Source organism: Oratosquilla oratoria, chromosome 44 (genome assembly GCF_046742065.1).
Source record: "Oratosquilla oratoria isolate Oo_2021 chromosome 44, ASM4674206v1, whole genome shotgun sequence".
Classification (NCBI taxonomy): domain Eukaryota; kingdom Metazoa; phylum Arthropoda; class Malacostraca; order Stomatopoda; family Squillidae; genus Oratosquilla; species Oratosquilla oratoria.
Window position 1 is genome coordinate 7854034 of NC_134820.1, and position 13519 is coordinate 7867552.

General features: G+C 43.7%; 1 protein-coding gene across 1 annotated transcript in view; it reads left to right on the top strand.

Annotated features, from left to right (window-relative positions):
- Positions 1 to 2163: 2163 nt before the first annotated feature.
- LOC143022218 (RNA-binding E3 ubiquitin-protein ligase MEX3C-like) overlaps positions 2164 to 13519 on the top strand; it is a 161127-nt gene continuing 149771 nt past the window's right edge. The window contains exon 1 of the mRNA XM_076180326.1: positions 2164 to 2592. Coding sequence (XP_076036441.1) covers positions 2316 to 2592 — 277 coding nt within the window. The 5' untranslated portion in view covers positions 2164 to 2315. The remainder of the gene's footprint in view (positions 2593 to 13519) is intronic.

Genomic DNA, 13519 nt, shown 5'->3' on the forward strand with positions numbered 1-13519 from the left:
AAAGTCTAAATTATTGACTTCATATAATATGCCATCAATACCCCATACGAAGTGAGAGAGGGGAGGGGAAGGGGAGGGGGAGGGGGAGGAGAGACGCTTGGGTTGGAGAGATGGTTCTTATCTAACTGGAAATTATCTGAAATGAATCAACATCATCGATGGTTTCTTTGTCACTGTAACGATTGATAAATATACTCGTAAGTGTGTAAGCTGACACAACTCCGCCTACATTTGCATCCGTCAGTTCTTGTAATCACTATCACCACTGCCACCGTTATCGCTACCACCACCATCCTCGACGCTTCAACCAACACCACAATCATAAGCATGTCTATCACCACCATGATCAAGATCATTATGCCAGTCATCATCATCATCACCAACATACTGTATAACCATGATCATGACCATCATGAACACACCATCAAACGATCATCACCACCACCACCATCATCATCGTCATCATCATCATCGTCGTCGTCGTCGTCATACTATCATCATATTACCATGAACATGATTATTGTGATCATGACGAACACAACATCCAACGGCTGCACCGCCCAACATCAAAGCGAAAATGCCCTTCCCGGGCTGACACAAGCTCCACACCGATTCCTTGGGCCAGATGACAGCGTGGATCCTACAGCGTCAAGACAAAGGTTCATCAGTATGGGGCTCAAGGTCTCATCCATCCTTTGTTTCCAATTAAACGATTACATTAACGTAAAGCGCGCCTGCGATGGGGCCCATCCTCCCCAACTCCCTCCCTGAACGATCAGTGATGGAGTGGAGGGATTGGTTTGGAGGTGAGAACGCACCGGTTTGCCAATCAAACACGCGCACATATACACTCATCGTAGGTATTCTAGGTTCACATAATTCCTATCATCGGCTAGGAGGCATCGTATCTCAACAAAAGAAACAAGGTGAAGGTATTTATGTATGAAAAATGTTTAACATCAATCACAAAGGATGAATATTAATCACGACTGCCTCACCACTTCCCAACACAAAGTGTGTGTGTGCATGAGGGTAAGGCAGAGCAGCAGCAGCAACAGCAGACCGCGTGGTGTTGCTGCGACTCCCGCTCCTCGGAAACAACTTCATTCAAACAAAGAAACTGTTTCCTAGATTCGTCTGAATGACATGCGGTTACCAGTATTCTGTCTAGAATCGTTAACATTAGAAATGAGAGGTGAATTGTGGACGCTAAGTTCATTCCCGGCTGGATTTTTGACCGCTAACCAGGGCAGGAAATGGGGACAGCCCAACGTGCTGGTGATGACGATTAAGAATTGAAGGAAAACGGATCAAATTAATATGCCATTGAAAGAAGGGATCGTGAGAGGTCTTCCAAATCTGAGGGTGAATCTGCAAAGGGTTTCGCACAGACGACCCCGGACGCTTTGTTTGGCACGGGAATTTCGCACAGGTCTACACCAAACTTCATTCTTCACACTATGTCCAGATAAGGCAGTTCTCTGTGACTATCAGGAATGCTTGTTCCTGATACGAGGATCAAGTAGCAGTAATCATCAACGCAAAATTCCTGGGTGAATATATCATTTTATGGGGATATTTAATTGACCAGCTCATGTGCGCCTGTCATTCCAAGACTTAAACTTTATCGTTCGTTTCGTGCTGGTTTTAGACTCGGTATATGGTCATAATTTTCTCTCACGTATGCATTTGCATGAACGTAGAATTTTCCCGTAATATAAAAAATGAACTAGTGTTATGAAAATATATCCTTCATCATCCTACGTAGGTATCTTTCTTCATGAAATGACAAAATCAAACCAAGAAGGGCAAGTTTCGGTCACCATGCTACCATGATTCTGGGATTGAGGAAAGGGCGGGAATTTTAAACCGACCAATCAGAGCTCAGGAACTATTGCTTCTCTACGTTATTTTCCTGTTTATGTTTTTCAACCAGGTTACAATTAATTGCACAATATCACGTTTACAGAATTAACATCTTATGTAGATACATATGTTAGAACCGCATTCAAACTTAATCGTAAGCTATTCTAAAATAAGAAATACTAAAAGGTTAGCAAATGTTGCCTCCTGTCATTGAGTTTGGCTGCGGCAGACGGGACAACCAATGAGGGTGCGTGCTCAAGACTGGGGGCGGGCCCTCGCTTCCTGACACACACAGTCGCTTCATATCAAAGTCAGTTGGCGCTCTCCCTCCACGCTGGAAAGATATACTACTCAAGGAATATTATCCATCTTTTTACCCTACCACGTGGTAGTTTGTGCAGTTATTGAAGGTGGCGTGAATAAGTGATAAATCGTTCGACTGGTACACAATGCCAGCCAGTAGTCTGTTTGCCGAAATGGAGCGGCCAGCCCCACCCGCTACCAGCTCGAGCACAATGGACGAGCAACGAGCTTTGCAGTTGGCATTAGAGCTTTCTCTACTGGGATTAAACAACGAATCATCGGTGCCAAGCAATGAAGGAGATGTGTTTGCAGTGTCCAACATGGTGGAGTCAGAGAGAGCGGCGACGAAACGGTCCCAGAACATGACGGAGTGTGTGGCCGTGCCTTCCTCAGAACACGTGGCGGAGATCGTCGGCAGGCAAGGTAAGTCTTGGCTTTGTCGGCTCTCCCAGGTTCACACGAGGTTGTGTCAGCCGCACACACTTGGTCAGCCTGTGCTTGATTCTATTGAGAAACCAGTGAAGCCGTCAGTGAGGTGGCGAAATAAGGATGAGTGTGTTTTAAGATAAAATCGATATTGGTTGGTGGGAGGCGGCGTAGAAGGGGTGTTGTCGGGGTGGGGTGGCTTCACAGTTGCTCCTCGCCCTTATGTCACCTTCCTTCTCCCTAGTGCACAAATTCAGTGATATGTCATACCAGTGCACATAATATTGGGGCTAGCTGCTGTGGCAAAGTGGTGTAGAAAAAGAAGGAATATACTGTGTGTAGAGGGCGGACCAAAACAATGCTGTAGTTCGTGCGGTGTTGCCACATCTCCCAATGCCAAGTGTTAATTCGCTTCCTCGGATCTTCTTACAAATATCAACAAAAGCGTTTAGTAGTGAAGAACGGAGTATGGCATGTGTCTAAGAGATGTGTTATAGTTTTGCATTTAGTGGAGAGAAAGGAGATGTCTGGCAAGTGAACGCAGATGATCAACGCTGCGAGTGGAGGACATTGAGAAGTTCTGGTTACTAGATATGATATTACTGATAACGTGGTGCATAGGATTTTTGACGACTTGCATGCACATCGATTTTGGAACTATGTTCCTAACCGTCCCTCAAATATAGTTCGATAAAGCGACGGGTTGTAGAGATTATATTGGGCGTACGTGGATGGTAATGGTGTGCAGGGATGTCTTTGGCTTGTTTTTAGTTGGCCAAGTCATTCCGTGTCTGGCAGACGTAACATGATTCTTATACACGCTTGGCAGCACCTTTTTTCTGCCTGTAGTTCTTGAAAGGGTGGGCTGCTTCGGGGAGATGCTGCGTATGCATGTGTGTATGTATTTTCATTACATAGCTGACTTATCTTTGATAATGTCCTTGTAGTCCAGTGGCTTGAGATGCCACGGTCGATGGGCGTATTTTTTATTATACATTTGGATTATTTTTTCTGTACACCAAGGTTTGTGTGGACCTTGGGTTACTAGAATATTTTAAGTTTGGTAACAGTCTCCGCGATGATCAGTCGTATCTAAGGGTAGATAGAGGCAAGCAGTCATTTCCTGCAATAGGGGTGAACACAAATTTAGGAAAATGTATTTAATATAGTTGATGGATGTCTTCTACTTTTAGTGGCTTGTGTTCGGATGTTCATGTCTCAACGGGTTCGAAACATCGTAGCTTTGGTTTCGTGTCGAATTTTTGTGGTGTCCCTCGTATGTTGTCCTGCTTCTGTTTCGTTCATAACTAGCTCCAGGCTTAGCGTTTAATCTGTCTTTGTGGTACCTGATTGTGATAAATATAAAGTTTGATATAAAACTGATAAAAGTACGAACGAGTCTTTCCATAGGAACGGGTTTCCTCAAAAGACGTCATGACCGTTGTCCCATTGCATTCCCTAATGTGGCAAAAGATGTACATTTGTCTTTCGGTTGCCTAGCAACCGTCAAACTTGTTGCTAGGTGTTCTCTATTTTTTCACAAATGAATATAGTATTCTATACTAGGATGTGTCAGATGAATAAATATATATATGTGTGTGTGTGTGTTTTCTAATGTGATGCTTTTCTTGCAAATTCAAGGTTTGGTAGGTAGCATTTGTATAGGGGCGACTTTTTCCATTTTGTTGACAGTTGTGCTGCCTTTCTGCTGATATCGCGCGTTTGAGATCCAATGCTTTTATTTATTTTTCCTTGCCTTGCTAGTTGTGCGGAAGCTGTTATCAACAGTTTGTATTTTGTGCTGCGCTTATCCTGTTTGTTGTTATAGTCAGCAGTCACATGTCTGTTTGTGTGTGTTGGCAGTCTGTTGTATCAAACAACGGGTCTGGCGTACTTTGCTCGATCATGGTCAAGTTTGATTTCGTAAATTGTTGTCTTTTGTTGTGCGATATGGCCTTGGAATGAGCCGCCGAGTGAATGGCGGGGTTTGCAAGAACAATGTCATCCTTTGGGGTTTGGAGTGGAGGCATGATGCTTTCGAAGCCGCGTGTTTTTCCAATTAGCTTTTTGATTCCTTCAGTTTTTTGTGGAATAGCCATCACATCCTGTGTGGTGAAAATCACAGGTAATGCATTCCTGGAATTTTCGACTGGAGGTTGTGGTGCTAATTTGTTGGTTATTTTGGACCGTGTCAACATTGTTGAATAATTCGTAGGATTTGATTCGTGTTTATTTTAAGCACGCACACACACACACACACACACACACACACAGCTCCCCTCCCAACTAGGTAAATACACATACCCGTGTGTATATATGTATGTATATAAATGTGTATATATATATATATATATATATATATATATATAGGGTAATATGTGATACAGTGCAGGATGCCATTGACGTTCTTACATAATGCACGTTTGGCCTTTTCCATTAAGAGTGTGCGTGTACACACAGTCCGTGTAAGTGTGCGGTATTAGCCAGCGGGTCTGTGAAGATGAGCAAGTTGTTGGTTGAAGGGCAGTCACGATGCCTGGGTGGGGTGCCACGACCCGTTGGCACTCCCGTTTGACCCTGTGGAAGGCATCGTGGGCGTTTATCGTCGCTTGATCTTTGGTCACGGACGCGACCCCCCCCCCTTTATATTAACCAAGCGAATATTTCCGTGTTGGAGGTCTTATTGGTGACGTAATTGCTAGCAATCTTGTTTAGCGTTTTACCGGTGTGTTCGACTCTCGAGGGATTGTTAAACAGTTTGTAATAAAAATGGAGTGTGTTGTGTAATATTCCACGTGCCGTTGTTAGGTAACGGAAGAAATGGATAGAGAGCCACTGTACAGAATTATATGGCGATTGTAAATTTTGTGAATTGTTGCTGCATAGGAGTCCCATCTAGCTGAATTGAATCCTCAGACAGTAGCTTGGATAAATTAGAAAGTGTTACTTGAGAGATGCTGTTAACGAACTTGAAATTGTTAATATCCAACTGGAAACTGAAAGTGAAAATTGGGAAGATAATGTCATGGCGGATGCTGGGATCCTCTTGAGAGAGCGGCTGGGCATTAGGTAGTGTCTTAACTGTCGGGTCCCGAATAAAGTCGTTTGGTTTTGGCCGGGACAATTACTCCAATTCGTCCGCAGTGAAAATGAAGGGATCGCGAACGTAATGTCTTTATGCTTGGAAATTTGTAAGTATTTGTACGCGCATGCATTACTTTGGAGTGCCGCTCTTGACAAAACGTTGGTAATAGTGGTAGGTTGCTTTTGAGGTGTTGTGCCCCGTGATAGCGCCGATTAGATAGGTGGCATGCTATACGTGGCGACAGTCAGGCTGCGGTAGTGTTCCTGGGGGGGGGGGTGATGACCACTGCCATGTTCGTCTAGCACCAGCCAACAAAAACATCACCGTCGCAAGAAGGCATCGTTTTGGCAAAGCGGCGCTGAAAGTGAAAATCTTTTGACGGTTGCCAGGTGCACGCGTGCTTCCAGACGTTCCGTCAGCTGATTCCTATCCGCACTTCCACCCCCATGAGCCGCAGCAGCAGCGTCGTTGTGGTCGATGTCTAGCCAATCTGGGAGTGGTCCGGCAGTTTTGAACAGGCTGTCCTATTGTTGTCAAATTTTGAGTATGTGCTTGATATTAAAAAATAGCCTTGCGTTAGATTGTCGGGGAAGATTTTCATTTGGAGGTGGGAGGGAGTCGTTCGTTGGTGTTGGGGGTGTGTGGCATCCCAGCAGTTCGCCCGTCGCAGTTTCGAGTTCATGGTCGCACGAACACCAGGCGCCTGAACGGTTGCCTGCTCCTCCTCCTCTTCCTCTTCCTCCATGGATGGGTGAAGTATGGAGTGGTGAGGGGGATGGTGTCTGGCCCCCATTTAGTTTTCGTGGTTGTGGAATCATGGGTTGATTTCTTTCGTGGTTTCTGAGGTATTATTGTATGGCATTGATTGTAGTAACCGCCCTGATCGTCACATTTCCTCCACATGCATTATATCCATCCAGGAGGTGCTAAGATAAGAGGGAGGGTGGAGGGGTGTGGAGTGTATTCAGGGATGGAATGGGTGGGAATGATTTTATGCCTTTTCCTTTTTGGCTACCTCCCTTGTAAGGGGGATAAAGCCTTGGTGTATGTATGTGTGTGTAGTTGTAATATACAGGGAAAGAGCAACGTTCGCAGGGTCCCGCTTACTCACTCCCCTCACTGCAGCAGGGCTCATTTAGGGGAGAGGCTCGTTGGAGAGTGAAAGAGCGGAAGGGCTCGTCAACTCTGCCCCTTCATGTGGAGTGGTTACTTGAGGTACGTTAGATGAGACTGGACTAGGGGCTGCTGCAACGAAGCCTACCACTGTCTGTGCTATGTCCGGCTGGCTCTAAGCGTGTCGGCATTATATGATGCACTGCAGTTTTGTCGTCGTTGTCGTTGTTGTGCATTGCAGTTCTCTTGTATGTTTTGGTTCCCCGGGGTATATCTCTCCTCCCTCTCCCTCCCTCCAAGGTTGTGTGCGTGAGAAAGGATGGTCAGAGGCAAGCGAGCTAACCTTGCTCTCATGTTTGTTCGTTCGTATTTACGTGTTTGACTTGGGATGTTTTTGTACCATGTGCACTCATTTCGCTTTGCAAGGAAATTGGTCCGTCCTTGCTATTTAGGAGTGGCCCTTCCCCCATGGTTGTTCCTCGGGGCACCTCAATAGACGATGGTGCTTCGGGATATTATAAAAAAAAAAAAAAACAGCTGACTGTCGCATTTGCATTTTTGACGTTCATGGTTTCCAATGCACTTGGTGACTTTGTATTATGTACAAAAAATACCCCGCGTTGGATTTCGCACACAGTTTGGATTAGTTCGTCCCGGGAACTTTGGTCACGTGACCAGCTTATCCTGTGTCATGGCGGCACAGGGAACCAGTGTGCGGGTGGACAAAGAGCTATTTGGGATGGATTAGATGGGCGAACCCAAGGCAGCACTTAGGTTGTCTGGTGCGTGCGCGCGCGCTCGTATTTACTCGCCACATTTCTCCATCGAGTTTCCAACCACGATATTCTGGGGATATCTAGAATGTTTGAATAATTTTAACCTTTTACTGGACGTTCGGTATTCAAACACCAGGTACTTTCGAGTTGGAATAAAATGTTTGGCTATACCCACCTGGCGTCTTTGGGGGCAAACAGGAAGAGCTTTTTGATATAAAAATTGATAATTGACGAAGAGATGGTCACTAGGGTGTGTGGGTGGACGTCTCGTTCTGTTAATTGTGGTCAGGGCAGCATTAAAGTTGTCATCGGTTGGAAGGAGGAGATTTGAAAGTGTTCTTTCAGGATCTGTTGCGCGAGTTTACTGGCAATACGCATAGTCTTTGTGCATTATTAATATGTACCAACTCTGCATTGTCATTAAAGGTGATCCATAGCACAACCTTCAATTTGTTTAAAAGTGAAACTTTTAGGATTTAATTTGTAACATGAATTAACAATAACGGTAGTGTTTCAATTTTCGAGACATTAGGAGTAGATTTGACTTTGTCGCTCGTCTAGGATGCTCTCCTGGGGTGGGCGTGGGCTGTCGAAATAACCAAACGATTCGAATTATTTATGAACCGCGAACGTTATGTGCATGTGTTGTCTAGGACGCCGAAATGAAGCATTCGTAGGCGCTCGTAATTGGCCGAAGAAAAGCAAGGAAGGTATTGAAAGATTTCCTTGTTGTAATACTTGTCAAGGAAAGCAACACGCGTACCACAAATTGAATGATCTGCTGTCAGAAGCTGTGTGGGAAGAGTTGTTGAGACCACCTCGGACAACGGATGCCTCGAGACAAGATGGAGAACTTTGCAGAAACTGCTTTGTAATGCAAAGACTTGGTCGCATGCATGGACCCTGGTTGCTTGCACTTTCACGCTGGCCGTCCTTGTCAAGGGGTTGGTGGTGTGCATAACGCATCGTGGTGGTGCCCCGATAGAAGTACATGTACCACCCGGTGATGAGGGGATTACCTGGAATTAGATTATTCCGCTTCTTTGCCCATGATGTGTTAAGGAGAAGTGCAATAAGCTATTTGTGGCCTGGATGAAAGTACTGTACTAAACTTCACGCCACAAGACACTTGAACCAGCAGAATGATTATTTAAAATAGGTGGTGATTTCTCCCAAAGAGTTTTGGGGTTTAGATGGGGGAGACTGGGACCTCGTTTTTTCGGTAATAATTTATTGGGTTATTTATATAAACTGATAATGTACAGAACACTACACTTGTAAATTACACAAAGCAACTGATCCATAAGTATTTCTACCTTTCTAGAGCATGGGAGGCACGTTATGACAGTGATAAAGATGCAACATAGTGCTAGAATAAGCTAAGCACCAATACAGTAGTATCAATACTTTGCTCGACAATGTGTGTGTGTATGTGTGCACATATGTACATATTTTTCACGTTCATCGGGTTCACATCCAGTAGGCTATTTGTAGGGATCGACATATTGAGGTTGGTACAGCAGCAGCAGTCACGAGCACATCGAGACCTATGTAGCTAAATTTGGATCCAAAATTAGGTTTGGCCGTTGTAAACACCCTCCTGAGAACGTCAAATAGGATTAAGGCGTTTGCTTGTTCCTTTCTCTGCTTCACCCCCCCCCCTTCCCAATTTTCCTCTTGTAACTGTCATTCTTGGGCATCGCACAGTGCAGAAGTTGCTCTGTCTTGGTCTTGCAGTAATTTTATTCCGTTGTACCATCTTCTAGATACCTACACGCACCACCAGCGATTTTGTGTGCGTGTGTAATCATATATGAGGAACGCCTTGTAGCCTGAACAGGGTCCATCGATCAAGGGAGAGGGAATTAGGTTGGTCTTCCATTCGTTTTACGTAATAGAACATGCCTGGGACTTCTTACAGGGTAATGTGAGATTTTACCTATATGTAGTGAAAAACTGAGTTCTACAATGGTCTAAGTTTTAACACGAGTACAAATTGATATGGAAGGCGGTGTTTGTGTATGTACATTAGTGTGCGCGTTCTTGTCTGAGTGTACGTGTTGTGCTTTGGGTTGCATGAAGGTTGGACTCAAGGCCATTGTCGAAACAGGACGCTAGATACTGTAGTCACGTGTGTGTTTGTGTGCGCACGTGGTTGAGTGAGAGAGGGGGTTGCATGTACAGTGTGGATTAAACTCCATCCTATTTTGTGTTAGTTCAACCCAGATACCGTGTCTGTTTTGCGGTGTAAGTGTCCTGGTTAGTGTACCCCTTTTCCATGTTTGTATCTTTTCAAGTTTGTTTTTGTTTTAAGGTTTTATTCGTTATGGATCGTGCATAAACAAAACGTGATATATACTTGTCATCTTTGATGGGGAAGGCTTCACTGTCGAGGCACGTAGCGCGTCTGTTCACGCATTAGGAAATGCTGGTTTAGGGTCTTGTGAGAGCTGAGAGATGTGGAGGTCAGCATACATGTCATACATGTAGGTCGAAAAGAGAACGCGCGTTATGGAAGGGGTTGGTCATGGGCAGCGTTGAGGAAAACAAGATCTTATCGATATTAGTCCTTTGTATCGTGCGAGATGAGGCATACAGATACAGTGAGCGTGATTATAGATTTCTTGTAGAAGAGTGAAGAAGTGACCATAACGCCCTTGGGGCCTAACTAGCGCGGCCTTCAAGGTAACCCGGGCACATAGTGTTGTTGTGTGTTGGAACATGGGTGCACGGTAACGTGAACTCTGCTTTCTTGTTTGTCCCAGACTTCTCTATTCAGCGTCCACTTGACCTTTACGTCTAGGTGGTCGAATGAGGTCAGGTCGGTGACTGGATTGTACGCTGTGTTCGAACTCGGGTGGTAAGGTATAGGTGAGGTGCGCAAGTGACATTCCCAGGTGTGGCTGGGGGCAAGTCGGGATGTTTTCATCTGTTAAGGGGTTTGGTTGGATGTAGTTCATGCTCGGTGATGTCCGTCGGCCAACCCACGTGGGTCCTCAGCCGAGTGAAGTTTGCCTAGCCAATGTTAGGTAGGTCGGCCAGACTTGAATTTTCGCGCACTCAATATGTCGTTTGTTCATTGTCCATTCGTGTCGACCCAGGAATAATGGTGTGCACGAGAGAGGGGTGAGAATTCCCGTTTTCATCATAGAGGTTGCAAATGATTGTTCGATTCTTCTGGACGATGATGTGGCTTTTCGAAGTGACTTCGTAGGCGGGTGGGCGAATGTCGCGCCTGGGTACATGCTGTGCGCGTGTTAACTATTTTCGGACGCCGTCATCCTCACCTTCTCCTCCTCCCCTCCGCCTCTCCCCAATACTCCTAACCTCTTCCTCTCTTCCACCTCCTTTCCTTCCCTCTGCTCTTTCTTTCTGCGTCCCAGCCAACAGAGGTTTAGGACTAAGTGGGGTTCGTATTATAGGTTTATGAAAAAAGAATTGGGAGTGTTGGTTTCAATAGATGGAGTGTTTTAGTATGCTCATTACTTGTGTATGTTTGTGAGATTGGAATTTAAAACGTGTAAGTTTGCACGGGCTTGCTTCTTCCCATGAAGTGTTCTTTGGTAGTTTGAAATGTCCAAAAAAATCCTATTTATTCTATGGCACGATTTCCATATTCATCGTAATCTTAATTGCATAATTGCCCGTCTATCACCTCTCCTTAAGTTTCTTTTTTCATATATTTTCCATTCTCGTAAGTATTCCATACGTGTTTGTGTGTATGTATGCATGTCAACACTGCGTTATATTGTCAAATGTTTGTGTCTGAGATTGGTCCCGCACTCCACCATTCTCGTGCTCTAATGTTGCTCCAGTTTGTCTTTTTTCACTCCAGCAGACATTGAAGGAACACTCCGATTTAATTTCTTCCCCTCCCCCCACCATGAGCCCTACTCCCTCTCCAGTACTAGTTACTTCACCCTCCAAATTTATATGCAGCATGTGGGGAAGTTTAACTGGCACCAAATTACACTATGATTAAACCAATATACCAAAAAACATTAGGAAGAGCTTTCTGGAATCAATTTTCTGTGCCTATTGCAAAATCAAATCCCCTTGAACATGTCTTAAAATACAACAATTCTATTTATAAAGTGATTTTTTTTCTTACCTTAAAATAAAGTGTCTAGAATATTGTCATACATCACTTTCTTATAAACTTCATATTTATTTGCAGCTAAGGTTTTGAGCCACTGTCATGCATTTTACTATTCCTTGTGCCATTTTGCAACACGTGAAAGGCTTCATTCTCTATAAACAATATAGGGTTGTTTAGACAAGTTGTTGCTGAGTCCGTCCACTACATGTTTCATTTGATGTCAACAAGATTCATATTTGAGATAATTACATCAGCCCATTATACAATAGCGAGTATATACCTATACTTCAGACGGATTCAAATCTTTTCAGCAACATTAGTGATTGACTTTTTTGGTGGTCAAATGGATTAGCTATGATGGTATTGGTTGTTGGTATTTGGAATTAATTGTTACGCACTTTGTTCACATTTCATTGTTACTGTAGGTCATTTAAGAACTCCCATTTTCATCAACCAGTCACTAGTTGGAGCTAATGAGTGTGCCAGTGTTTTGTTGAGAATAATTATGTTTGCTTTGGAAGATGTGCTTTTCTTTATCATCACCATAACGTTCCCTTGTTTTCTTGTACAAATTTTATTAGTAAATCTCTACATGCTCGATACCAATGTAAATGGGAGACATTGTTCCCAAAACGTCACTTAGTTTCAGCCGTTTATTGATTTATTCTTTGTTTTTATTTTGGTGGATATTTTACCTGCTGAATAAAACCTACAATGGTGAGAACAATAAGCTGTTAAGGAATTGCGTTTATTAAATGGATTAACAATCGTATTTTCCTTTGAGGAATATAATCTCTGCTTAATAACATCCAATCTTGTCATGATTTAGGTAACATGGAGATGAACAAAATAGCCTGGTGATAGCCAGAATGGAAGGTGACTTAGATAGCCTGGCAATTGCTACATTGAAAGGAAAAGTTACTCGAATAGACTAATTTCATGCGAGATTTTATTATGTAGGAAAACCACTAGAGTAGTTAATGTCTTCAGCCTGTACAGCTGAGATAGGTGTCCTAATTGGTAATATGTTGCAATTCGAAATTCTAATCTATTCGGAACGAAACTTTTTGAAACCTAGAAAAATCTGGCCTTGTATTGGCGATTTTTCCTGATTTTTAGATTCTGCAGTGTTCATGCCAATACCAAAAGGTGAGTTTGGTTGATGACATGCTGTGGGGTCCAATGGTAAATTTAATTAATCAGCTTCTCGTACATTCCCTCTGTCCTGTCACCGGTCACCTACATGAATTAATTTCGATTATCTGGGCATTTTCCAGTAGAGTAAGTTTGTAACTGCATGGCACCATTCATGGTGTTTGCAATAAAATATGATTTATATATTTGGTATATTTTTGTTAACTTCACCCCGTTCTCCACATAATGCATGTTGCCTTTTATTTTATTATTTTTAATCCAGGTATAATAAACGAAAGTTCTTGTGTTGTCAAACAAGTTTGAAATTCACCCCCATGATGACATTTTGCTTCTTTAATTGCCTTTTTATTCGTTGGTTATAGAGAGTACCCACAGGGGGCTTTTAAAACGTGAAGGGGTGATGGAAAACGGGTGATGTTGGGGGAAAATGTTCTGCATAGATATACGTGTGGAAACCCCGTCACGTGACGGCTGGTGTAGGCTGGTGTAGCTAGCCGCGTCTCGCGTCGAGTGTACTGTGTGTGTGTAGCGGATGCTCAAGTTTGTGTGACATTTTCTTGTGTGGAGGGGAAATGAGTAGGTTTGTACCCGATTTGTTGTGAATATCGTGTAAGCAGAAGTATCAGGCGTGTATAGAGTCCTTGTCCGGTTCCTCTGTCTATTGGGGATGGCCATTGTCTTACGATAAGTGCTAGG